Source organism: Podarcis vaucheri, assembly GCF_965113315.1.
Source record: "Podarcis vaucheri genome assembly, chromosome: 6".
In the NCBI taxonomy this organism is placed as follows: Eukaryota; Metazoa; Chordata; class Lepidosauria; order Squamata; family Lacertidae; genus Podarcis; species Podarcis vaucheri.
This window is the reverse complement of record NC_138764.1, coordinates 40,517,582-40,545,072: the sequence shown is the minus strand read 5'-3', so window position 1 is coordinate 40,545,072 and position 27,491 is coordinate 40,517,582. Positions and strand designations below refer to the sequence as shown.

Below are 27,491 nucleotides of genomic sequence, written 5' to 3'. Positions count from 1 at the left end.
GCTTGAGAATGGAAACTGTAACTCAATAAAGACTTTTATAAAGTAAACGCTGGCTAGCGTGATCCTCTGTGAGCTGGGATCTGGAAGCAGCTCTGACAGTAAGCTCTGTCTCCTGAAACAGTTTGGCACCTAGAGCCTCGCAGCGGGAGTAAGCGCAGCGAGGGGTGGAGACTGGTGCCTACTCACGAGCTCACAAAAAGCAGACGAGATGACGACCGAACAGCAGCTAACTGACCTGCGAAATGCAGTGACGCATCTGAATGCCGAGATACTCGCATCCAGGAAGAGAGAGGAGGAGGCAGCTGCCGCCTACAAGGATCTCCAAGCCAGGTTGGAAACGCTTACGCAGCAAGGGCAACCGGGACCCAAGCCGGAGGGGATTGGGCTGAGGAGACGAGGAGGCAGTCTAGTATCTCATTTCGATGGGAATTTACAGCAGTACCCCCACTTTCGAGCAGATGTGCAGTGTGCGCTGCAACTGCTAGCCAAAGACTTTAGAGATGAGCAAGAGAAAGTGGGGTTCATCCTATCCCATTTGCATGGAGACGCCAAAGCCTGGCTGCGAAATCTGTGGAGAGATAAGGATCCGGCACTCCAAAATGCGGATGCTTTCATTAAAGCGATGGATGCGTGCTTTTTATCAAGCATAGACGTGGATCTTGCTCGGAAAGAGATACATGGGCTGAAGCAAGGGAGGGCCACTGTAAGGCAATATCACGCCCGCTTTTTTGCACTGGTCAGTGCCCTGGAATGGGACAGAGATTCAGCTCCAGTCAGAGACCTTTTTTGGGAAGGATTGAGCGGTGTGGTAAAAGACGAAATTGCAAGGGGGGAGAGACCCAGGAGCACTCAGGAGATCGTTCAGAGGGCGCTGACGGTGGGGGTGCGCCTGGAAGAACGTCCGTGGAGCAGAGACGAAGGGCGTGGAGGACGCGAATCAGCGAGAGGGTTCCCCTTCGTTCCCAGGGATGCAGCGCGTGCGCAATCCACGCCTCCGCCAGGAGGGGGAGCGGAACTGATGGAGGTGGGAGGTGCAAGGGCTCAGTCAGCTACCAGAGCCCTAGCGCCGGGAGCAGTCAAAGCGAAGCCTCCTAGAGGGAACCGGAAGTGCTACATCTGCGACAGTCCTCACCACATGGCGAAAGAGTGTCCCCAGAGGCTCCACAAGCACACTGCAGCCTCCGCAATGGTTACTGAAGCAGCTCAGCACAGAGAACCACAGCAGGGAAACGACGGAGTCTGGCTGGAGACAGAGGCACTGGGGCCCAGCCAGACGAGTCAGTGAAGCAGTCCCCAGGGATTTTGCAGCCCACAGACCCCCTCCCGCCCAAACCAGTGGTGCAGCTCACCGCATCGCTCCAGCTACCCAATGGACTCACAATAGACGTGCCAATCACCATTGACTCGGGAAGCAATGCGGACTTTATAGGGCAAGATTTCATCGATGAGCACGCTATACAGTTGCTGCCTGCCACGCTGCCTCTGCAGGTCGTCACGGTGGATGGCAGGGAGCTGCTAGGGGGGCAGGTGGTGAAGCAAACACCACCAATGGTGATGCGCCTTGGAAATCACAGGGAAGTCATCAGTTTTAATGTCACCCAACTGTCGGACACGCCTATTGTATTGGGCATGAGTTGGCTAGACAGGCACAGTCCAACGCTGGCTTGGTACCAGCGACAGCTGATCTTCGGCTCTTCTTATTGCGCAGAACACTGCATACTGCCCAGGCAGGAGGGAGAAGAGGAGGAGTCACAGCTGCAGTTAGGAACGCTGCAAGCGGTTCCCCACAAGTACGCAGAATTTTTGGAGGTTTTCTGTGAGAAGGAGGCGGACAAGCTACCCCCCCACAGGCCATATGACTGCAAGATTGACCTCCTGCCAGGGGCGACGCTGCCGAAAGGGAAGCTGTATTCCATGTCTGAAGACGAACTACAGGAACTCAAAGAGTTCATCGATCATAATTTGGAACGCGGTTTCATCCGAGAGTCCAAGGCAGTGGGGGGTAGTCCCGTATTCTTTGTGAAGAAGAAGGACACGCCCCAAAAAAGGCTCGTAGTTGACTATCGGACCTTGAACGCGATGACCAAGCCCTCGGATTTCCCCATGCCCAGGATCGACGACCTCCTCGCGACGGTGCGCAAAGGACGCGTGTTCACCAAGTTGGATCTGCGAGGGGCGTACAACCTCATCCGCATGCGGGAGGGCGATGAGTGGAAGACGGCCATGTTCATGCCCCTGGGCACCTACGAATACAGAGTTATGCCGTTTGGATTACAGAATGGCTCCCACTGTTTTCAAGCGTTCATGCATCACGTGTTGGCAGGGCTCCTCTACAAGAAGTGTGTCTGCTTCCTGGATGACATCCTGATATTTTCTGAATCGCAGCAGGCCCACGACCAAGACGTCAAGGAAGTGCTGCAAAGACTGCAGGAGCATAGACTGTACGCCAAGCTGGAAAAGTGCCAGTTCGACATGACGGAGGTGGATTTCCTGGGATACAAGTTGTCGGACAAGGGGCTCGCCATGGACAGCGCCAAGGTTCGCGCGGTGTTGGATTGGAAAAGCCCGTGCAACCGGAAGGAGGTCCAGCGGTTTGTCGGCTTTGCGAACTTCTATCGCAAGTTTATCAAGGGGTTCGCAATGCAGACGGCGGCCATTACAGACACGCTCAGCTCCAAGAAAAAGAAGTTCATCTGGACGGAGCAGGCGGAGCAGTCCTTTCAAACACTCAAGCGTCTCTTCGCGTCGGAAGAGCAGCTGCTACATGTCAACCCCAGCAGACCGATGAGGGTGGAAACGGACGCTTCAGACAGAGCCGTAGGAGCAGTCCTGTTGCAGCGAGACCCGCAGGGGGCTTGGAGGCCGGGAGCGTTCTACTCCAGGAAGCTCAGCAAGTCGGAACAGAACTACACCATCTGGGACAGGGAGTTGCTTGCCATTCATGCAGCGTTTAAGGCATGGAGGCACTTCCTGATCGGAGCCAAGCACACAGTGCAGGTCTGCACGGACCACAAAAATCTGGAGCACTGGTGCACGGCGCGGTTCCTGAACCAGAGGCAGATGCGTTGGGCAGAGTTCTTTGCGGACTTCGACTTCCGAATAGAGTACGTCCCAGGCGACACCAACGTCATGGCGGATGCACTATCCCGAAAACCGCAATACCTCGAGGAGGCGACGCCAGCAGCGGCCAAACACATCTTCGCACCGACAGCGTGGGCGTGCGCCTTGGCAACAGTGGACCTGGATGCGGTACGGCGCGCGTTGCAAGACGACTCGTTCGCGCAAGCTAAGATGGCAGAGGTGCACGGCGAAGAGCGACGAGTTCCAGGTGCGCGATGGATTGCTCATCCGTAAAGGGGCCATCTACGTGCCGGGGGACGAGCTTCGCGCCAAGGTACTGCAGCAGCTGCACGACGCACCCACGGCCGGGCACTTTGGCACGGAGAAGACGGTGGAATTAATCGCTAGAAACCTCTGGTGGCCCAGGATGCGAGGGGAAGTCGCGGACTACGTGGCGAGGTGCGACACATGCCAGAGGGCCAAGCCAGTCCACAGACCACCGGCGGGACTGCTGGAACCGCTGCAAACACCGTTCGAACCATGGGAAAGAGTGGCCCTGGACTTTGTCACGGATCTGCCCAGCTCGAGGGGCAAGACAGCAGTGCTAGTGGTAGTGGACTTGTTCACCAAGATGGCGCACTTCATTCCGTGTTCGAAGGTGGCCACGGCGGAACAAACCGCCAAACTGTTCATAGATCATGTGTTCAAGGTTCACGGTCTGCCACGGTCTATACTGTCTGACCGGGGGCGACAGTTCATCTCAAATTTCTGGCAGAAGCTGATGGGCTTCCTGAACGTCAAAATCAACCTAGCGTTGGCGAGACACCCGCAGACCAACGGGCAAGCGGAGCGAGTCAATGCCATCATGCAGCAGTACCTGAGATGTTACGCAAATCAACAGCCTGCAACGTGGGTGGATTACCTACCGCTCACCGAGTTCGCCTACAACAACACGAAGCACGTGTCCACAGGGGTGACGCCGTTCTTCGCCAACAATGGGAGGCATCCCAGAACCTTCCCGGGACTGGAAAGAATGGGGGAGGGGGAGCCGCAGGCAGCGGAAGCTTTCGCGTCAGAGTTGCAAGAGGTCCACGATCAGCTTCGACGGCAGCTGGAGCTAGCCAAGCACGCATACAAGGTGCAAGCTGACAGACACAGGAGGGTTGGCGAAGAAATCCAAGTGGGAGACTGGGTCTGGTTGGCAGCCCATGCAGTGCCGACCAGATCGTTAGTGAAGAAGAAACTAGGGCATAAGCAACTGGGGCCCTACCAAGTCGAGGCACAAGTCAATCCGGTGGCTTTCCGGCTGACACTTCCGGAGGGATCCAGGATGCATCCGGTGTTCCACAGATCAGTGCTCACCCCCTACAAGGCACCTCACAGATTTCAGGGGCCAGGAACGGCGCCGAGTCCATTCCGGGAGAGGACCGAGCAGGGGGGGTTGCCACAGGAGGATCCCGTCAACGAGGTCACAGAGATTTTAGACTCTAGATGGGGGGAAGAGGGGGTAGAGTACCTCCTCGCCAGAGAGGGCACCCGGCCAGTGCCAACTGCTGGGTGCACGACTACGCTCTGGAGGACAATCTGCTCAAAGACGAATTTCATGCCCTCTTCCCACACAGGCCCATGCCAGCCAACTTTTTCGACGACTGGCTGTTCACACCCACACTTTCATCCAGCACGTTCCACGGGTTCGACTCGGACGTGGAACCCACGCTGGGCACACGTTCCCCGGAGGGGTCACCCTCGGGATCTGCCTCAGAACCCTCGTATTGGTGGGATGATCGACCAGAGGAGCAGTGGCGCAGGAAGTGGCTGGAGGGTCCCGGGCGAGCTACGTACCCAGGAGAGACCGAGGGAGAGACTGACTTGGACGTGTTCGGAGAGGACCTTGGGTTCGAGCATGGCGGCACGGAGATGGAAGGAGAGGTGATAGAGGTCGATGAGCACAAGGAGGAAGAACCGGACTTATCCAGTTGGATGCACGCCACGGGAACCGAACTGTATCCAGCATTCACCCCCATGACATTGGAGCACCCAGCACCCGCACCTGAAGGAGGGGAGGGGGAAGGGGGGGCTTCAAGGGGGGATGGATGTCAGGGGTTCAGGAGCAGAGGCACAGGGAAGAGAAGAGATAGAGAGCGAAGGGGAGGAATCAGAAGGAAATATGAGCGAGGACAGCGGCCCGAGATCCCCGAGTCTTTCCAGTGAATCGGAAGACTCGCGGAAAGGAGCGCCCGTGGCCAGAGCAAGGGGGGGACCCAGGGGGACACCCCAGGAAGGAGGGACCCAAGGGGACTCAGAGAGCAGCAGTTGGAAATCGGGACCAGCTTCCCCAAGAGAGAGCAGTAGGGAGGAAGGGTGCCAGGTATCGGGACCCGGCAGCTCGCCACAGGAGGGAGAGCATGAGTCAGGATTGGCCACACCTCCGTTGGGGAGCGAGGAAACGGTCAGGAGGAAGGTGGAAGGTTGGGTGCGCGCGCCAAGTTCAAATACACAGGAAGGCGGCACAGTAAGCAGCCCGGAAAGGGAGCTGGGTCCCAAAGCCCGCCGCAAGGAGGGAGAAGGGTCTGGGGGGTCAGCATCAGAAGATTCCAGAAAGGAAGAGACCCAGGGGGGCAGAGGGACCCAGCGAAGAAGGGAAAGACGGAAGAGGTGGAGTAAGGCTAGGGTATTAAGTTGGTGTACAGGAGGCGGAGACTCAGACAGAGCTTCGCCGGTCTAGCTATTAAGACGTAGAGCTGCACGCTACGGCTTGAGAATGGAAACTGTAACTCAATAAAGACTTTTATAAAGTAAACGCTGGCTAGCGTGATCCTCTGTGAGCTGGGATCTGGAAGCAGCTCTGACAGTATGATTAAAATATTATTATGTCTCAATGAAAACTGTTCTATAAACATATATTTAATACATTTTGGTAGCTGTTTTGTTTTTTGTTTTTGTTTTAGCTGAGAAGTGCATCACAAAATTCAGAGAGGTTCCGCATCTGACTCAAAATACATTTCCATCTATATATTAGTCTGGGAGGTGCAAATTAAATTGGTTAACTTAAAAGTACTGACCATTCCTAGTACTGAATATCCATATATTTCAGCTGTTTCCTATTCTCCATACCAATCATACCCTGTCGTATAAAGATGTGATGAGAACCTTTAGAAATTTGTCTTCTTCCTGTTCCTTTCCTCACTTATTTAATTAAAGTACTTCGGGGGGGGGATTAATGAATACAATCCCTGGCTTTCACCCATGAGAATATGAACCCTTTCAATGACTGCTAGCCTTGACACAGTTAAGAGCTAATCAGGATGTTTCTTTTGTGTTCACCTACCATAGATTTTGCTAAAATATGCAGCTAGCAGCAGTACAGTGAATGTCCTTCTAATTTTGAAGAGTGAAGTAGGTGAGCAGACCTGCCTAATTAATTCTCTCAAGGGATTCTGGATGAACCTGAGGTCTCTTTATTTTAATTCTCAGCTATGCACAAAAAGCATGAATTGACTAGAATATATTTGGAGAAAGTGTTGCATTTACTCTGCTCATTTATGTGATCCTTTCACATTTGAATGCAGTTTTGTACTGAAGCTCTTTTATGTAAGGTACAAAAATTGTTTGAAGAGCACACATGGCTTTTCATGGACACACACAAAATAATCAAACTATTACTAAGTCAGTGTACGGTAGGGGCTTCCTTTTCTTATATCTTCAGGACAGTTCACACAACCTGTTTTCCCCAGTTGTTTGAAAGAAAGTGACAGGGGTGCCAACTTGAATAAAATATTGGGGGGATAAGCTCCGCGCCACATAATTGATCGCATGACACGGCATGCACGCGCGCGCACACACACACACACACACACACACATTGAATGACAATGCCCATCAACTTAGGCAAGGCCTGGACACTGCAAATATTTTATTGGGGAGAGGGACAAAGTGACTTTGACCCCTAAGAGTTGGCTCCTATGATAACTGGTGAGTTTGAAACTCTTCACCTCATCCTGCCAACAGATTGCTTGCAGATCAAAAGCCCCTAATAATACAAGTTGTTCTGTATTTCAGTTCTTCCATAAAATGCCCCAGTCAGCTTAGTTTGGGGGAAAAACACAACCAAACTGACTAGGGAAATGTCCAGAGGTCCAAGAGGTATTGCCATGGAGTATTTTTGATAGGTGTATAACAGGACCTTTGCCACACTGTTAACTCCTAGAGTCCCAAAATCGCTTCATCATTAATCTCTAAGGCTACAATGCCAACCCTTGTTTACACTGGGGGGATTTGAATTGAGCAAAAAAGCCAAATCATGGCTTACATAATTCTGGGGCAAAAGAAAACCAGCCCCAATTTATGTTTTGTGGTCCTTGTACACTTGCTTGTTCATGGTTAGCCATGCTTTGCATGCAAACTGGGCCACCATATTAACCTGAAATAAGGAGCACCTTCAGGTGCCAAGCTCCAGATTGTAATCAATGTGATAAGATGTTTCATGACTTGGGGAACATAAGTATAGTCTTGATCTCCCAGATGTAGTTTCCTCCATAGCATGTCTTGCCAGTATTCCTGGAAAAAAATATTTTTGTTGCCTCCGATCCCTACTTTCTTGGGTATCATGATCTGCCCAGTCGATCTTGATGTACCCATTTTCAGCCCCTATCAAAGTTATAGTTAAGATGTATTTATTTATTCAGCCTTCCTTTCCTCATTTTGTGCTTCTGAAGCCATGCTGCTGTGTCTGAACTTGGTAAACAAAATTGTTTTCTTCACTCTGAGTGCAGCGTACTCCTTTTAAGGAATCCTGCTGCACTTGGATGAAATAACTGTGTCCTCTTGTCACTTGAGTTAATGAGTGAGCAGGGATGCATCAAAGTCAAGTCAAGAAATCAGAAATGAGAACACTGTGCAACCGTACAAAGCAGAAGCCAATTCTTTTCCTTGGATTTGTGTTCCCCTCACCCCACACTCTCTATAGCTCTGGGAAAAGGAAAGCGGTATTGTATTCAGCACATAAGTAGAACGAAGGAAAGTGACTGCACAGAATGAATAGCAGACTCTATATATGCAAAAATGCAATGGAATATTGATATAGTTAAATATGTTCTGGTATATATGATGTTCTGCTTAGTTGCTGTGGGTTTAATGTACTTCTTCAAAGCTCATGCAGAAGCTATTTGGTTTCTCAGAGATACCAGTGATTTATTTTTGGAATTTCTGTTAATGTGCCTGCTTAATAGTACTGAGAAGTGTATGGGGAAATATAAAGGGTGGAGAAGCATTGAATCCTGAATCCTGTTTTGACAAGACCGAAGAATTATCACTTGTGACTGTTAGAAATTGAAGTTAGGTGAAGTAGATTTACCTGTTATGAATGCTTTCTCGGTTTCAATAATTAATTAACACTGGATGTGTTCCTTCCGCGATCCGCAGTTAAGGTGTTAACTTTCTTAACCTGTATATAACCAAAGTTACAAAGAGGATCGGTGTTTCTTTTATAAAATGGAGTCAATTTGATAAAAACGGGGGTCTATTTTCATGGATACTTTTGCCCCTGGCTTGAAAGAGCACCCCCATCTTAGGAGACATGAAGGGGTGATACACAGAAATCTGATAGGCTATGCAGCTATGTGGCACTGTTATGTTCTAATCAACACTATGGTGCTGACCAGCAAAGGGGAAAAACATAGTGGCTATAAGAACCATCAGCAAAAATGGGTAAGGCACAGATGGAGATTTTTCCTCACACCCTTCCCAGAGGTATTTCATGTTCCCCAAGCACAACTGTAGCCTGAGAACATTTGGCACAACCTTAAATATTTTATACACATGCCTCTTGACTTCAGTATGGAAATTAAGCACACCCCAGCCCAGTAGCCCCACAGCAGAACAGCTGGTAAACAAGCACAAGACCAGGTTTGAGGAACCTTTGACTTCCAGATGTTGAACTACAGCTCCCATAATCTCAGGCCACTGGCCACCGTGCTTGCTAAGGCTGGTGGAAACTGGAGGGCCAAATGTTTATTTGATTTATTATATTTCAATGCCTTTTTTCATTCCAAGTGGCTTACAAACAGTAAATAACAATAACATGATAGAACTTAATAAAGCATCACAAATGCAGCATAAATCATATAGAATAATTAACAGATCATCAGTGAAACAATTATAGTCTATAAAACACTTTTAACAAAGCAACAGCTAAAAAATAATAAGGTAAACATCATTATATGATTAAACAAATCAATGCAGCATTTATAATCTATAAAAGAATAGCAGCAACATTAACAAAATAGCAACCAGAAGATAAACCAAGCACTGTTAAATTCATACACACACTCTCCACAACCCCATGACTCATAATCTTTCACTCTATTCTGCTCATTAAAATATGCACAGAACGCCTATGGCTCCCTTCTGAAGGTTCCTAGGGCTGGAGGTGGCGCAGCCCAGGTGGAAAAAGCCATTACCCATGTCAAACAGAGTCTCTCTCCCCTCACGGTTCTTTCTTTGGAAACAGCTCCCTTAGGAAGGTTTCTAGGGCTGCAGGGTGGGGCAAGGTAGGTGGGAAAAGCCATTACCTGCTGGCCAACACAGAGTCTATCACCCCTCGCAACCGTTCCCCATCCCTGCACTAGACATACCAACTTATATCTTCTTCTTGTTGTTCTTAACTTACCATTCTAAAAGCAGATCTCAGATAGGGAAGTATGTGATTTATAATAAAGTATCCTTTCAAAGTTCTGACAATAACACATCTCTCACTCTTATGGAGTTTTTAAAATGGGATCACGGCCATGTTAACGGCTTTGCAGAAAGGGATCATGGCTCTGTTAAAGCAACTGAATATTTGAAACAGTCCTCAGAATCAAGCCACAAACAAAGCAACTTTAGAACCATTTAGTGTGCTGTATGCTATTGACTTTAGCATCTGACTTTGAACTTTAGAGTCTAAAGCATGTCACCTGAACGTACCAGCCACAGATGCCTATGTAGGACTGTTCACAATATATGTTCCCACGATGTGATTATATTGATCCTTTTGCTTTGTGGGAGGTGCTTATTCCTTTTACTAACAGAAAGGCTTTAGAGCTGACAAATTTCACTCATTCAACTATTTGTGGAGCTCTAAATCTCTAGAGAATAGGGGGGAAACACTTTTGACAAATTAGACGCCATTTTCTTTTGTTGTGGTGCTAGACTTTCTTCAATAAATATAGAGTTTCATTTATTTAAGAACAGGATATCTGCTCTCACATTCTGAGCTTATTGTTACTGGTGAAATGCTAGCATATATTGTGACAGCTCTGCCTATAGGATTTTTGGCAAGTTAATCTTGACAAATCCATATTATCTTCATTGTTGCAGTTTACTCTTCCTGTCATGTTTGGTTCCCCCCCCCTCACATTTTAACTGTATTTTACCCAGTGTATCTGGACAGAAGAAAAATGGGCCAAGCCAGCACAGTGCCATAAATTGTTGGCAAAGACCATATCTTAATTTCCACACAGCTATATTAAGGAAATGGGAGACCCAGAGACTTTTCAGAGGTGACTTAGAAAGCCTGGAGTAGTCATTCATCACTGAGAAGAGAAACACCTTCAGATGCTCCCACTAAGCAAGTTAGGCAGCCTCCTGAGTATATTGCAAACAGAGACCATTTTAAACAGAATCCATTAGATAAAGGTTTGTTGTTGTAGAGGAGAAGCCAGGGGAAAGTAGTGCTGTATATGGTGTATTTCCTCACTGCTTGAGTAAAATGGGATTACCAAGCAGGGCTCAAATATGTTCAAACCCTGAAAGTCCTGTGTCAGAATCTAAAACGGCACTGACCTCAATCTGATGGAGTAACTGAATCCATGTGCATTGGATTTTTTGAAAGCCTCAGGCATGCTGATGATGCTCATCTTGTCAAGAGAATTCAGTCCCTTCATATAGAAGGGATCTGTGGGGCCATGGCTCTGGTCCCACTCCTGGGATGATGTGGACATCTGAGGAGTGCAAACATTGGCCTGTAGGCCTGGGTTCTGGAATCAGGAAAACCAACCTGCCTAGCTGCCTACATGCCCATATTTCCTCACCTCAGACAACCATGTGAATGCATGGGCAGTGTGAATGGGACCGGGAAGACCTGTGCATTCTATACTCTTGGTGCTTCAAGGTATTGTGCCCTGTTTCTCAAACCCTGCCTCCAGCAGAGTTCTGGGGCCTCCTATTGCCTCTTGCAGTCATGTGGTAGTAAAGAGTTGCCCTCCTGCACTGCTAAGGGTTCTAAGGGGGAATCCTCAAAAGAAAAACCAGCATCCTTCGAAAAATTACTGGGCTACAACACATGTTATTCCTGACCATGGCCATTCTGGCTGGGATTGATGGAAGTTGGAGTCCAACACCATTTAAAGATCTACAAGTTCCCTGTCCCTGGTTTCATCTTACTGTATTAAGATTTGATTGGTCTATAATATTTGTATAACCATCTGTTTAAATTCTGTTGATCTGTCTTTAAATTGTTCTTGAATTACCATGAAATGTTGCTATATTTTATTATGCAATGTTCTTTTTCTAATGGTATGAGCCTCTTTAAATCCAGCAAAGAGTTTGCCATGTGTGATGAATGCACTCCATAATATAAAAACATGTGCCTTTGTTATATGGTATGTGGATTTTGCATGATTTATCAATCAGACATGTCTTTCTTGTAGGAAATCATCTTCTGCAAAGCATCCTTTATTATTTCTGCTTGGAACAGAAACTATCGCTTCTTGATTCCACAATATGTTTTTGCAGGATATTGTCAACAATATGACCTTTTGGGGAAGTTTAAAATTGTTTTCGCACTTCCAGCGCTGCATTCGTTAGCTTGACAGAAATATGTTTACAGTATAAAAATTCATTCTAAGGTGTTACAAATCACCCATTGTTGTTGTTGTTTCATTGTATTCCTTCATTAGCTGCGTATCTCCAGGAGGGAGGAAATGTAGAAAGTGGAATTTTGCTTTAAACAATGGAATCTGTATTCTGTCATGCTTTCCATCTCCCAAGGAAGGTATCTGAGAACTTACTTGTCTGTTTTTATTTAACTTGCCAGTGAAGTGTATTGATGAGAAAAAACAAGGTCCAATGGTGTTAAAACAAGACATGAAATATTGATTAATTCATTTTTAAAATTCCTTTTTGCTCCCAAGTATAGCCGTTTTAAGATGCTACCGTCAATATAGTACTTTCTAATAAACCTTCGCTATCAGAAGAATCCTCTTTCTTCATGGTACTTTGGTAAATGACTATTATCCTTCCAAATTGGGAGCTTTAAAAAGCTCAAGGTAGCATCTTTTTACTGCTAAGAGAGGAAGCTGGTTAGAGAGAGCACAGATAAATGCTGTTGTGTCTGACAGGAACTGCTCCTCATGCTCTCTCCAGAATTTGGTTGAGAACTGTGAGTAGTTAGCAGTAAGTATTCTAGGTGGCTGGAGGCAATGCTTTTCATAGTGGCTGGAGAAACTCAACAGACAGATAAAGAGAAGGGTTAAAAGAATGACAGTTGCAAGAGGCAAGAAACTGCTCTGCTTCAGTGTGGCTTTATTAGTGCATTGGAGTGAAGGACAGTTACAGACTCATCTCTAGCAGGTTTTCGTGGAACAAAAACCCACACTGTTAAATAGGACTTCATAGTGTGTGTAGCACTTTAGCCTGAATAAATATCAAAGTGCAGAGAATGAAGAAACAGCAGTGGTTTCATTAAGGAGGAAAGAAAGAGCTTGACACTTAGGGTGTGTGTAGAGTTTGAATGGATCTTGAGTCCTGAGCTGAATCAAGGTGCCTCAAAGAGATTTGGAGTCTTATCAGAGTCTTATCAGCAGCGAAGTAGGAGCTGGAAAAGGAAATACAAATCAAAGCATGGGTCCTAAAAGAGCTTCCTGGCACCTCAACAGTCCAGACTAAAAAAAATAAATGCTGCAGTTAAGCATCTTCTAAAATTCAAAGTACTGTACTTTTCTATGTATTAGACAAGGTTTTTTTTACCCTAAAACAAGGTCTAAAAACTTATACATGGGTAGTGGGTAAGTGTGACGGATGATCGGTTGCAGCCATGAGCTGCAGGTTGTCATTGGTGTGTGATTGGTAGCTGCAGCAAATGCTGCTTTGTATTGGCTGGTGTGCGTTAAATGGGTGTGTGATTGGTTGCTGCGTCAATTGCTGTTGTTGATTTTCTTCCACTGCATTAATTTGGCTTGTGATCTCCGCTGTCTGTGATTGGGCAGACACGTTTTGCAGATGCGAGTGATTGTTAGCGAGCGATGTTGAAGGTTGGGTTAGTGATTTACTTTACTTCCCCCAAAAAATACCCCAACAACCTTTGTCATTCCCCCCACTCCACCCCCCAAAAAGCTCAACTACTCTTGGCAACCCTCCCCAAAAAGCAACTCTGGGCCATTTTCTTAATTTAGAGTCCCCCAAAATAGGGGGCCTTATACAAGGGGGCGTGTTATACACAGAAAAGTACGGTAATATCCCCAAGCTTGTATTTAAGGAATGACACCCAGGTGGGATGATAGGGGGAGGGAGATAGAGCACTGGAATCAGGAGAGGGCAGATGGGGTGCTCCAATCCCAACTTCCAGGTCCAGTTTGTAATTGGAATGGGTTTCAGTTCTCCTGCCCAAAAACAACCCTAAATATTTATAGACACTTGATAGGTACCCAGACCATAACTCCTGAAGCTATTTGCCTGAATTTGGCAAGTTTTATCCAATATGGAGGGCTTGTGAAAAGAGTGGGGAAAGATGTAGTCCCTTTTTTAAGAGACAATGAAGCACCTTTGCACAATGTTCCGACAACCTCCCATGGTCATAATATGAATTCAGGCATTCATCCATGCTGTTAATGATCAGGTACCTGGATCAGGGTGCAGAAGTATTTTGGCAACATCCCATGTGGAGCTGTAATAGCTCTCCTCAAGTATCCATTCATGAGATTCAAAATTAAAAAGAAGCCCAAAGTGGGGGGGGTGTCTGCTGGCTCCATCCATGCTGTCACGTCCCCACCAATCCCAAAACCAGTGTGTTGTGAAGGGAACATCTGTAGACAGGAACTGGCTGTATATACATAGGCTCCCTTCAGGAGTTAGAACCCTGTACATCTGTTGTTCAAGTTTAAGAGAGAGAGAGAGAGAGAAAAGAAGCAACCATTTCATAGTAAGAAAAAGTGAAAGACCCAGTGAAAGGTCTTGGGAAACAGATGTAGATATGATCTCTTGCATGGGAAACCACAATGAACATCATGTTACAGTTTGAATAGGTTTGGAATGGGGAGTCAAAAAAAGATCAAGCTAAGATTCCAGTATAACTAGAGAAGATATGATGCTCTGGATTTTAGTCATCCCATGAATGACTTAGGTTTGTAGCAGCAAACCTAAGTTGTAACCATGTTTACATGTGACAGTAAGCTGAGACAACCTTGCTACTCTAGATGACTATGTTGATAGGAATATGTGCTTCTAATCACATAAGTCTCCTGCACACATTACATTTTAGGTAGGGCTGATTACCTAAACACACAGCATGTGAATCATTCTTGAGCAGCCTTCCCCGACTTGGTGCCCTCTAGATGTTGGACTACAACTTCCTTCATCCCTGGTGTGGGTCTTTGGGGAGTTGTAGTGCAAGGCATTTGGAGCACCAGATTGATGAAGACTAATCTTGGGAGGGGGAAGCAGTTCTTGAGAAAGCAGGAGTTCAGCTATGCTGATAGTTATGTAGCAGAATGAGTGAAGTGGGAACTGTGAATTTATGTTAATTGTGGGGAAAGGGCTTCATCAGGGTCAAAGATGGCTACTTCCCAGAAGTTCCAAGTTCAAATATGTGTCATTTTAACGTTACATGAAAGCATCTAAGTGTAAAGGTCACACTCTGGTGCTACACATTTGTTTCTTAAAGTTGTAAATAATTTTTCTACATTATCCTACATAAATATCCGGATTTCAGAAATGCATATAGTCAAATCTTAGGTATGCTTTTTTGCAGAAATAAGTCCAACTATGCAGAATGGAACTTGCTCTCAGGTGAGTGTACATAAAATCACAGCTTTAGTGTATAGCATTTCTTTTGCAGGCTAACCCAGAGAATCCAAGCCTGCTGGAGTGGGAGGACAACGATAAATAACTCAAAATAATTACATATTTTTGTCAGTTTGTCAAGTTGCTGAATGTCTTTTGTGCCAGATAATGGATGATATGTCTTTGAGAAAGTGTTAGCAATTGCTCAATGTGGTCTGCTGTGTGTTTTGTCTTTTACAGAATCCAGTCAGGATCCTATCTCAGTACTGGTTGGTTTACCTTAATTCTGGCTATGGATGCTTGCTACAGAATACATGTCTATGGGATGATAAATGACACCTACTGCAAGTAAGATCACAGGAAATTATTTTCATGCATCTACAATTCTGATGCCTTGTCAAAATTTCACAATTCATTTTAATGCCATAAATCCAAGAAATTGATTAGGCAGGCATCCCCCCACAGCGGTCTGTATTGATGTGGCACTTTATTGTCAGTGTATTTAGTCCCCATATGGCATGTGGTATTGATTAAATAAAAGCATTTACAAAAGTTTAATGTCAAATGTCATGAAGAAGTTTTACAATGAAAGACTTTCTGCCAAATCAGAATGAAGCCGGGGACACGGGGACACATTTCTGTGAGCTTCTTACAGCTCCTGTGCAGTGAGAGTGTACAGTATAAGAAGCAAAAATCTATCCTCTCTTGGAATTGAGTAAACTACTGCAAATAATTTGAAGTGATTCGCCCTGATACAGGTCAGGAGATCCACCTGCACAAGCAGCTGCTGGATCAGAAACCGCAGGCATGAATTAGATGTGCATTAAAATGCACATTGAAATGTACAAGTGCACAGCAGAGGGTGTTCCTGTCTGCATTGCATTACTTTCAGCTGCATTTGATAAACATTCTCACACAGCTAGTTATCAATAAGTAAATACCTTTTTATGTGCAAATTATAATTATAATTAATTATAAATATAATAGAAAAAATTGGAGTGATTATGGATTCCTTAATAATACGGATAATAGGTAATAATAATAATAATAATAATAATAATAATAATAATTAATAATAATAATAATAATAATAATAATAATAATAATAATAATAATAATAGAATAGACACACTAGCCAGGCACACTAACTATTCTTACTATATAGGATGCAGGCCTGGTCAGGACGGTTTTCCTGTTATAGATTCTGGGCTTGACAAGGTACGTGAGCCTCACCTGAGCCTTCTCCAGCTGAGGAATCACACACCTCCTCCCTGAGCTAACAAGCCCCACCTGGGCTGTGGAGCCTTGCCTGCCTTCCCTCTGAACTGACAGCTGTAAGTTCTGGAATCCTGAGGTCAGGGAGTGATATGTCCTATTTTGCCACTTAGGGCAAAACGAGAAGTGCCAGCCTGCTCTGCCACACCACCACCACCAGTGGGGCACTCACCACCACTGCGCCATCTGCCAGTGGCGACCGCAGCTGTACCACCAGCTGTGTCACCTCCTCCGCTTGTGGAGAAGCACTGAAAGAGCTTGCGAGATCTCTCCCAAATCTCAAGAGACATTTGTGCTCTCCTAGACATCTTGCAAGACTTTGATGAGCTCTCACAAGATCTTCCAGGAAATCAGCACCTATCCTGGCACCACTTCTCGGCCAGGACGCAGGCCTGGTGTCAGGATGCTGTCAGCGGCTCCTGACTGGTTGCCCAGGAAAGTATAAAGACAAGGAAGAGTTTCTTACCGTCCTTTTTTATTTCAGGCTTTACATAGAGAGGCTATAGAATCCAGCCTCTTGGATAATGGCTTTATCCCAAGCGAATCTCCACCTCCTGTCTCTCCCACTTTCTCATTCATCACTTCTACATGTGCTGCTATGTGCTCTTTGCTCTCCTACTTTTAAGGCTTGTCAGGTTTGGGGAGATGGAGGGTCTGGAATGCTTTCTAATGGCCACATTTTAGCCAGCTGCTGCTGCTCCTCTCCTATTATTTCCCAACTTTTTCTCCACCATTCCTCTTCTGCCCAGTACCTGACAGAAAGGAATGACATTTTCCCATCCTTCTAAGATCTGCTCAGCAAAGCTATTTATTCTCTTATATATGCAGATGATGGAGTTCTAATTTCACAGACATGGTTGGGTCTTGAGCTGTTACTGATTGAATTTGCTGATTACTGTAAAAAAGAAAAAAGAATCCTTAACTATCAAACATTCAAAATCCAAAATTATGGTATTCTCCAAGAAGAAGATGAAAATCTTCTGTGTCCTGTATAATCATGCATTTGATCAAATTGATTTGTATAAATATTGTTTCAGCTTGGGAACCCAGGGAACACTGACAAAGCCAAAGCAGAGCAGTCTGGGAGTGCAATAGTTTGTTCCCTTGTACAAAGGGTAGACTATTTATCCTAATGGCAATTTGTATTTTTCAAACAATATTGCATCGCAGGTTCTTTTTGGAACAACTATTTGGTTTCCATGTTTTAAAATCTCTCCAGAAGGTCTTTCTTCTATTTATATAGAAACCAATTTGTTTTTCAATGTTACTCTAAATTTGGAAGCTGGTCTAAGTTCTTTGAGCAGCCTGGCTTAGACATATTCCATTCACTTTTGACTTATGCAATTGGGCTTTCCTCCCCATCCCCAGCCCCTTAAAAAACACTTGATGAATATATCTGTATTTCCAAACACTTGTTTGCTGCATTTTTATTTTATGTGTTCTGGTCAGGAGTCAGTTAAGGCTGTTTTTTTTTTCTGAGGCAAAGGACACCATGCTCCCGTTCCTGCTTTGATGTCCTTCCTTTCCCCTTGATTTCCTGTTGCCATTGATGTTCTGCTTTACTTTATTGAAAGAAATGCACTGGAAATAATGTTTTCAAAAATGCCCCTGTCCCAATCTGAGGGTCACAGGCTAGTTCAGGAGCTGCATCATAGACCTGTGTGGCACACACTATTCTCAGAGGTTTTATGACATTCAAACAGGTTTTGTTAAATAAATAAAAAACCTCCAGAAGACGGGAATGGCTGAAGGTTCAGGAAGAGTAACCAGTGCTGTCCTCAGTATCTGCTGCTTGAGGTGATTGCCTCACTTTCCCTAATGATAGGGCTGGCCCTAGTTCTGGTGTGCACATAAAATATTGTAGGTGTGATGAACTTAATGAATAAATCAGCCCTGTGACTGTGTAAGCAGTTCGCAGACTTAAACTTCATTATTAATATCCATTCATACTGTGCTCTGCATGTTCCAAATGTGATCTCCTTCTTTTGTCCAGAAGCTTTTACTGTGACTTTTATTTAATGTGTACAGATGTGTTTATGGTAGATTTATTTACATGGCCCAGAAAATATATTTCAGTGACTTCTGTGTTTTGTCTTTGTTCCAGGTCAGAAGGCTTTAGGAAAGTCCCTTATCACTATTATGAGCCTGGAAGAGATGAATGTGATGAGTACTTTCTGCATGAAAATGCACCCTATGGAGGCCACAGGTTTATCACAGAAAAAAAAGTGTTTGCTGACTGGGCTAAGAGGCGCACAATAACATTTACACATCCTAACTGGACATTGTCATGATGCTGGTTCTCACGTCGTCCCTTAAGGAGCATAATGTTCCATTCAAGGCATGCCACAGTTTACAGGGATATTTTCAACTTACTTGACTTCCACAACTTTAGTGGCATGGAAGAAACAAGATGGTTCCACCATTTAACAAGTGGAGTGAAACTTATCCATCTATGGAAGACATGCAAGATGCTTATTCTATCTCTTAGGGTTGGGATAGAATAATGCACTTTGTTTTTAAACTGGACTTTATTTTTATTTTTTTAAAATCAAGATGGTAACAGTTTGGTTTTAATATGATAATGTTCTTAAGGAAGGAAATACACAATCCCACACAGTCCCACTATCCTGGCTGTCTGTGGAGAAATGATATAAATACTTGAATTTAGATTGTGAATTAGAGTTTTCATTACTAAGAGAACCTTCTTGTCTTAGGCACAGATTGTTAAGGGCCAGCTGCGTATGTGTTTGTTTGATTTTAAAAATATACGCGTGGCTACAAATTCACATTATATGAGAAAATTAGAGATGGGTTAAGAAAGATTCCTGAACTCCTATTAGTTTCTACACATGGGTATTTTGTATGTTTGAAGCCCAGGAGTACTTCATATGCTATGAATGACAACCTGCTGCAGCAGCAGTTCAACAATCCAGGCTTTCTGGACATTGCCTCAAATTTTCCTGGCATGCATCAACACAGCTACCTTCTGCTCTAAAAAATACTCCGTAGACATGGACAGCACATTTCATTAGGGTGTGCACCCAGGAATTTATTGAATACATATTCATACTCCATCATAAAGGATATTAATTGTATACATCAAATGAACTAAAGTAACTAAAACTTAACTAAACTCTTTTATTTTAATTAACAACTAAAATATCATTTATTTATTTAGATGTAGTGATTATCAGGTGTATACAAAGATACAGTCAGTTTTATTTTTCTTTATATTTATTTACACAACCAAAATTGACCAAAACAGATTAAGGGTGATTCATCTTTCTGTCTTAGAGAACGAGATGCTTCTCACCATGAGTTATGGACTTAAATTCCTCAACCACATCAATCTAATTAACTGAAAAGCAGCCCTTCACTCCCACAGATATCTCTACACAAAAGGTGACAAGTGGAGCTCAGGTGGAGACAGAGCTATGAGTCAAAAGAAGGCTAGGATGTCCAACTTCCTACCTTACTACCACTACAGGAACCAATCATCTCATCACTGCTTCTAGGGGCAGACTCAGGCAGAAGCTGCAACTCCACCCCAGATCCATTCCAGCCTTTTTATTCTGCCTGTGTCTCTCTGTCCCTTCCCTTCCCTTCCCTTCCCTTCCCTTCCCTTCCCTTCCCTTCCCTTCCCTTCCCTTCCCTTCCCTTCCACCTTTGTCTCTCTCCCACCACTCTTCCCCACAGGTCCTGGCCACTGAGGGAGCTGTGTTGCCACTTTGTTCTCTTTCCTCCACACCACAATTCCTGTTTTTTAAACAACAAGAAGAACAATGTTAGGGTGTGCCTAGGCACACCCAGCACACCCAATGTGCATGTCTGCAGTATGTACACTCCCTTTTTGGAGCAGAACTTATATAGCTGTTGTTTGACATCTTAAGGAAGCTCCACAGACCTGCATGTAGAAATAGAGGCCCTGGAATCTCATACCTCTAAAATGGTTTTGGATAGCAAATCCTTTGTGGTCTTGAGCAGTTTAGCTCAACTCTCTGCCTCAAACTCTCCATGTTGAAAAATGGGGATAATACCTACCTCACAAGGCCGTTGTGAAAATGAGTGTATGGACTTTTGGGGATAGTTCATTTGAATGGCTTCTTCCTAGCTGTGGGAGCTTCATACACATTCCTCTGTGTTTTGTACTTTGAGGAACATTGAATCTGAAGTGTGAATCCATGCTAGGCAATGATGGCTGCATTTGGATGTCATAAAAAAACACAGGAGTAGACCCAGCCTTTTTTGGAACTGATGCAGTATGTGCTCATCTTGCCTCCTCTGGTGTGGTGAAAGGAGGAGTTTAGAAGCAATCACTTCAGATTTCAATTAACCACAGTTTAGTGTTACATCCAAACCCTAAACTTTGGTTAATGTTAACTATGTTTTGTTGAAACAAGCCAGCTTCATAATCTATGGGTTGAAGTTGGCTTGTTTTCAACAAACCATACCTGACAGTAGCCACAGTTTTACAGTTGCGTAAAGCACAACAAGCTTTGGTTAATCAAAAACAGAAGTGAAAACTTCCAAATTCCTTGTTGCTGGATTGCAGGAAGCAACAGAACCCAGAGGGGGGCTAGGCTCTCATTGCTTTCAGTTTATCATGAAATCCAACCTCTAAATATCATCATTCCTATTGCAACCACTCAGTGTGCATTGACTTCTTCTGAAGGTTCTTGTTCTCAGAAAACTATCCCTTTAATGGATGGAGCTCAGGAATGTTTTCTATTTGCCCATTTCTAATTGAAATACTACCCTGATTTATTTGTTTGTGTGAGGATCATACAAAAGTTAGATAGTTAGCTCAGCAAATTAGTTATGAGCCTATGTAACAGAGACAAATATTTAAAGCAGAGGAGGTAGATGAGACAGATAATGACTGCTAATCCAGTAACTGCTAATCCATAGTTTAATGCAAGTGGGAGGAGGAGTTCAATAGCTTATGCTTGCATTTCTGCTTAACCGCAGCTTGTCATGCCATCTGAACCAACAAACTGTCGTTCATGTGAACTATGGTTTAATTAAAACAAACTAACTTCAAATGGTGTTTCAACAAGCCATAGTTGACATTAACCATGGTTTAGGGTTTAGATGAAATATGAAAATTGAAGTTAAGGGGGATAGGAAGCAAAGATTTCTAGACATCTCTTGCAGTTGGTTCAGAAGCCTGAGGCTCTAAGCACAATCACATTACACTAAACTATGGTTTAGCATGGCTTTTGAATACTGTCAGTTAATCAAAGTTTGGATAATGAGGTTTCTACTGTACAATGTCTCCTTATTTCCATTTACATCAGAAGAGGGTTTTTTCATATAAAAAATCTGAAATAAGTCTTAAGATCCATACCATTTGAAAAGATTCTCTGATAATAACCTGGGTATCAGAACAACACTGAACTAGTACTGCTAAAACTTGAAAAGAGGTTTATTGACCCTTACTCTTGTAGAACTGTCAAAAAGCCTAAGCATTGAAACCACCAGGCATTTTGTATTACTTTGCTGAATCATGAACAAGTGATTGCAAAATCCTATTTTTTACATGTGTTTGTATAAGGATTGTTATTTCCTGTTGTATATTTGTATATAGAGGTCTATCTTTTATATGTCCACAGTATATATATATATGTTCTCATTCCATCATCACCATTATTAAGTGCCACCTTCCTGCACTGGGGATTTTGTGCACATCATGCAGTTGTGTGATTTTACACTTGGGTAGTTGTCTTCTGCACTTCGCAGCATACTAAAGATGAGCTCTCATTTCTCCCCAGGTAGATTCTCACTCAACTCTAATAAATTACCTCAAGCCCTTGCTTTATTTGTGGGCTTGTAACTACCTCACGGTAAACACAACGAGTTTCTCTTGGTTCAGCAGTCAAGGGTTAGAACAGAATGTGTGCACAAACCTTGTCAGGAAAACATCATTCACCAGCAGTGCTCTTGAGTACTCCATGACTTCCTTGCCACTCCTGATATTAGTCTCATTGCTTTTATTCCTCCTGTGACTGTGCCCTTGCTTGTCAATTGTTAGAAATGTCTTCTACCTTTATTCATTGTACTTTGCTTTTTATTCTTTATACAGTTCAGCATATACAGGCAGAGCAGGATGAGGATGTTAGGAAACTGTGAGTAAATGCACCGTATAAACATATATTCCATTTTATACTAGTTTGGGGATATGGCTTCCCCTTCAGAATTACAGTTTGTTGAGGGTGCTAAGAATACTCTGCTAACCATCCTATTTATGTCCACAGTTTGGGATAACAGGATGACTGTTATACCACTTTTAAGGGAGATACTCCTTGAAATTAGTTGAATGTATCAAGACAAGTGGCTTCTCAACATACTAGTTGGGCATTTTAGTAAAACAGAAGAGCAATCAATTAGTACCCCATTTTAAAAAGTGCAGCTTTTTGTTTAACCATCCATCAATTGTGCTGTACAAAGTGCTTTGCTATCACTAGTCCCCTAGCCTAGCATTTGGTCAGATAGCAATCATCATAGAATTCAGCAGGGCCCATGTGTGACCTATGGATTGTGGGTCTTTACAATTGGTCAGTGTCCTCAAGGGGTTCAGTAATATGCCCTAACCAGATTCTAAGGAACATCAAAGGTTATGTCCCCTCATGTCACCACCACATTTAATTGTCATAATTATTTTATATTGTATTTTTGTTCCTTTATCATGATTTGAATGTACATTTACCCTTTCAGTGAGAGGATACTTGAAGATAGACAGAGAACATGTTCTTATTTGCCTGTTTCTCTGACTTTAACCATTTCAAGATTGCCATTTGAGCTTAGATTTGGGAAGAGCATTAGGATGTCTTCACCATTACTTGTAACGCTGAGACAAACGATGACTTAACATGAACAAGTGTCAGGATACACAGAGAGAAAATAATGACTGTTTTATTCCTCTCCCAGGCCTGCTGTACTACCTGGAACTAATGGTTTGGCTTAGCATTATGTATGAATCTAGTCTTGTGGTTGGTCTCACTGCAGCTAAGGTTTGTTCTTGACTTACCACTCATAGTTTACTTGGAGGAGACAAACCACAAACCTGGGTACACATGTAACATTCAGCCAAACCATAGCTTAGCACCAGGTAGCACAGCATCAGTAGGACAAGGGGAGAAGGCTGCCACTTTTGCTATGTTCACACATGCATTTGCTTGTTCATGCTTAGCTGTGGTTTGGCTTAATGTTATGTGCAAACCAGGCCAGAAATACTTGTTAGGTCTGATATTTCTACCCATGAATTTGTTCCTCCTAAAGTTTCTAATTTACAAGAAGCCACAGCACCTGTAATCTAAAGTGTCCATAATCATATTAACAGTGAGCAACATAATCCAAGCTCCATTGATTTAAGCAGAATTGATTTCCAAGTAAGCGTTTGGACTGAAGATGGGCTCAAATAAGCCCCAATGCCCTGAAGCATCAGCTGCCGCCTTCCCATGTTGAGTAAAAGTGCTCTGCTCTGATTAACATGGGATCTTGGCTCCTTTTAATCTAAACTCGTATGCCATCTGCTTCATACACAAATGAGGCCAATATCTCCCACTTTTCTCTGGGATACGTTTGCAGGAAATGGCAATGCTGCCCAGGGAAGGATAGCTGCGTGATTAACATGAAATGGAGTCAGCCAGTCACCTTGAAAAACATGTATATGCAACCATACTGCAATTACCACTCCAGGTACTGTTTCCTATTTATTTAGCACTGTGTTGGGGAAAATGAACCAACTCTAGGGCAAATTGGACAGAGATGAAAGGAGTTTTTAGGCCTTCATGAAGAATTATCAAGGCTGAGACAGGAAGTAAACAGAGTCTAGCTATTTATTCATCAAGGCATTCTGTATGGCGTTCAGAAGTCACTTTAGCTTTGTATCCTGCAAGAAATGAAAGATCAGAAAAAGCCGGAGCTGTTGAAAATGCAACACTTCCAGCTCTGAAGAAAATAAGTGGGGGATTGGACCTTTATAAAAGTCGATATCTGTTGTATGTAGCAATGTTGAAGGACACCTTTTACTTGATTTGTGGGCAGACAGACATGAAAATTTATCCAGTGCTATAAGCTTGAGAACACTCAACCAGAACCTTGTTTTTAGCATCAATAGCATTCTGTTTATGAGGTACTACCAGAAAGTATTTTTGACCGGGGGGGGGGGCGGCGGCGCTGGTTTTATAAAGCTCCTTTGATATTTATCTTCTTAGGGATATACACATTTATAATTCATGGAAGGGTCCCCCCCCCCATCTTTAAAGGCCATTTCTCTTTGATGAGCACCATCTCCTCCCATTACTTGCTTTCTAGCCTTCCTGCATATATTCAGGCCACAATCAAACACAAGTTGAAATAAATAGGCTTAAGTTTGCTGAGTTCTCTACTGGATTGTGGCCCTAGTAAATAAAGTATCAGTGGGATTCTGAACACACTTACTTAGGAGCAGCAGTGCAATCCTATGCAGTCCCTAGTAAGTGTGTTTAGGATTGCAACCCCATTCCCAATGAATTCAGCAGAGTTTATTTTTGAGTAGACATGGAAATGATTGCAACTGCATATTCACTAGGGATGGGGAAGCTGTAGCCCCCCAGATGTTGTACTACAGCTCCCATCATCCTTTACCATTGGGTGTGCTGTCAAGGGCTGATAAGAATTGGGAATCCAACGACCATTGGAGGGCTACAGTTTCCCCTTCCCTGACATAGATACTACTGTAATAAACCATTTCTTCCCTGTATACTATTGCAGTACTTTTTGAATCACTTTTTCTTGAGCAGCCAGGGAAGCCTTCACATGATAATATTCTTATAAGCAGTGCTATTTTTCTAGAAACAGAGGTGCCGGAACTCACCATGAATGCTTCCCTTGTATATAACTGCAATGGCGCCCACCTGAGAGATGCCAAAACTGAGTTCTGGTGAGTTCCAGTTGGGGGGAAAGCCCTGATTGTAGGCCTTCTGCAGACTGAGCTGGAATGACAAGAATGCAGCAGGAGTCAAAATAACGCTAATTCTCAAGCCTTTCTGATCAGTCCATTGCAAAATGGACTGTTTATCTATATGTATATAAAGTTTCCTATTTGATTCCTGTAGTGTTCAGGCATTCAAAAAAAATTTATGGCCCAAGTTAGGGATGCAGGTACATCCTTTGGTCACTGGTAAGGGCTGCTCCCTCCCAAAAAAAACCTTAAGGTGATCACAAAGTGCCCGCTAGCACCATCTCTTCTTCCTCACCCTACCCCAAACCTCAAAAACTTACCTTTAGGGCAAGAGGATGCTAATGTGGTGCAGACAGCAGTGGGCACCCCAAGGACACAGTTGAGTATCTTTGCCTGCCAAGGGTTGGTGTGGGACTTCAAGTTGCAGAATCCTCAGTGAGGAAATGATGCTATTTGCATCATTTCTACTAAGGAAAAGGAAACAACATGAACAGAATGATTTCCCCATGTCCCTTAGGATTCTGAGACTAGTACTCCGGGTTCCATTCCTAGTGGGGGGGAATGCTTTGGTAGGTTTCTGGGAGTGCCTGTCACCTCTTGAAATGAGGTGATTTCTTCACACACACCTTAGTGTCAAGGACTTGAAAATTTGAGGATTTGCCCTGGAGTCACACAACCTAGGCAGTTCAACAGGCCTTTAGTTTTCCCTTCTAGTAGAGGGTCTTGGAGGCAGCTTTGGATAAAGCTATTTCTGTTAAACTATTCCTCATTCTTGGTGCCTTTTCTCAGATCCAGAACCATTACACCTCTACTGCTTTATCCTTCCCTTGTCCCAAAGGGAAGTTCTTCAGCTTCAGAGCAGAGTAAAACGGCTGATTTGGGGACCAAGGTAGCTCACAAGAGCAATATTTGGAATGCTCACAAACACTTAGAGTTGGGGTTGCAGTATGCTTGTAGCAAACAGGTCATAACGGCTCCAGCACAGGTCTTCGTCAAAAGAAGGTGTGTCTGTGATATATTTACATACTCATATAACAAAGACATTCACATGGATAGGAAAAGAGTTGATCATTAACATGGGGGTGGGCTACATGGGGTCAGGCATAACCAAGGAGACAAGGTGGATTTCATTATCTTGCTTTACTGACATTGGCTGCAGTCCTGTGCAAACTTATATGGGAGTAAGTGCCATTGAACTGAGAGGGCCTTACTTCTGAATATACATGTTTAGGACCTTTAGCCACGCTACATGATAGGTATTTTCCACTCATTAGATTCCAGGATTCATTGCTCCCCCCCCCCCGCATATTTTTGCTTGCAAGCAACTATGTGTTTGTTTGTATATATTATATATGCAATCCAGTGTGTTTTTTATTTTTTAAAAAAACAGTGCTAATGTGCATTGCTAACAGAAATTATTTACAAGTCTCAATTATGTTCCTACATGTCTTTGAAGTTTGCTTGTGCTGACAGATGTGAGCATAACAGATTCCCCTCTAGAGTTTAGAGTCACTCTTACCGTCGGCATTTTAAAATGTACTTTTGACATTTTGCCATTTCTCTGTTTTCTTACTGTAAGTTATTTTGTCTTTCATTTTCCATTTTGAATTCTTATGTATTTGGGGGAGGGAGTATTTCAGGGGGAAATGTGCCTGGGGATATTTTAAAGCTTAAACAATAAATGTATACAGGGTTTTTTCCCCTTCCATGTTCTCTCTCTCTCTCTTTCTTATTGTCAGTAACAGTATGCAGATGTTATTCTTTGCTCCATCAGTGTTAATATACAAAACATCTTCCAAAAGAACTGGATTGCTGTACTTGATTGAACTTAAAGGTGCTTCTACATGTTACCTTTATTGTATCATGTCCATCTGATGGTGGGGGACCTATTGATCTCCGGATGTTGCTTGAGTTCATCTTGCATAATCCCACAGCTTCCATCCATTTAAGCAGAGCTAACATAAGTTCAAACATTCACTCATGCATCAAGTTTATAACTGATTACATGAAACCTAGCAATACTATAGGAATAATAGAAGCATCACTGGCATCAGCACCGGATTTAGGGTGGTACAGGTGGTTCTCCTGCACAGGGCACCAAGCCAAGGGAGCGCATAATAATAATAATAATAATAATAATAATAATAATAATAATATCAGTAAGGATATTATTGTA

The 27,491-nt window shown here is 43.8% G+C and overlaps 2 protein-coding genes across 9 annotated transcripts in view; both read left to right on the top strand.

Moving 5' to 3' along the window:
- ST6GALNAC3 (ST6 N-acetylgalactosaminide alpha-2,6-sialyltransferase 3) overlaps nt 1-27,023 on the top strand; it is a 285,530-nt gene extending 258,507 nt beyond the window's left edge. For 4 of the 6 annotated variants that reach the window (XM_082227313.1, XM_082227310.1, XM_082227314.1 and 1 more), the window contains 2 exons: nt 15,337-15,444; nt 18,476-27,023. In XM_082227313.1, coding sequence (XP_082083439.1) covers nt 15,337-15,444; nt 18,476-18,662 — 295 coding nt within the window. In that variant the 3' untranslated portion in view covers nt 18,663-27,023. The remainder of the gene's footprint in view (nt 1-15,336; nt 15,445-18,475) is intronic. The other 2 variants (XM_082227311.1, XM_082227312.1) reach the window with 2 other exon arrangements.
- The window catches only part of ST6GALNAC5 (ST6 N-acetylgalactosaminide alpha-2,6-sialyltransferase 5), a 415,010-nt gene that overhangs the window by 235,164 nt on the left and 152,355 nt on the right, over nt 1-27,491 (top strand). For 2 of the 3 annotated variants that reach the window (XR_014220874.1, XM_082227295.1), the window contains exon 1: nt 23,978-24,069. The exons of the other annotated variant lie outside the window; for it this stretch is intronic. Coding sequence is in view for 1 of the 2 variants with exons in the window: in XM_082227295.1 (XP_082083421.1) it covers nt 24,007-24,069 (63 nt within the window). In the remaining variant the exon portion in view is untranslated. Of the gene's footprint in view, nt 1-23,977; nt 24,070-27,491 lie in introns of those variants that run through there. 3 annotated transcript variants of the gene reach the window in all.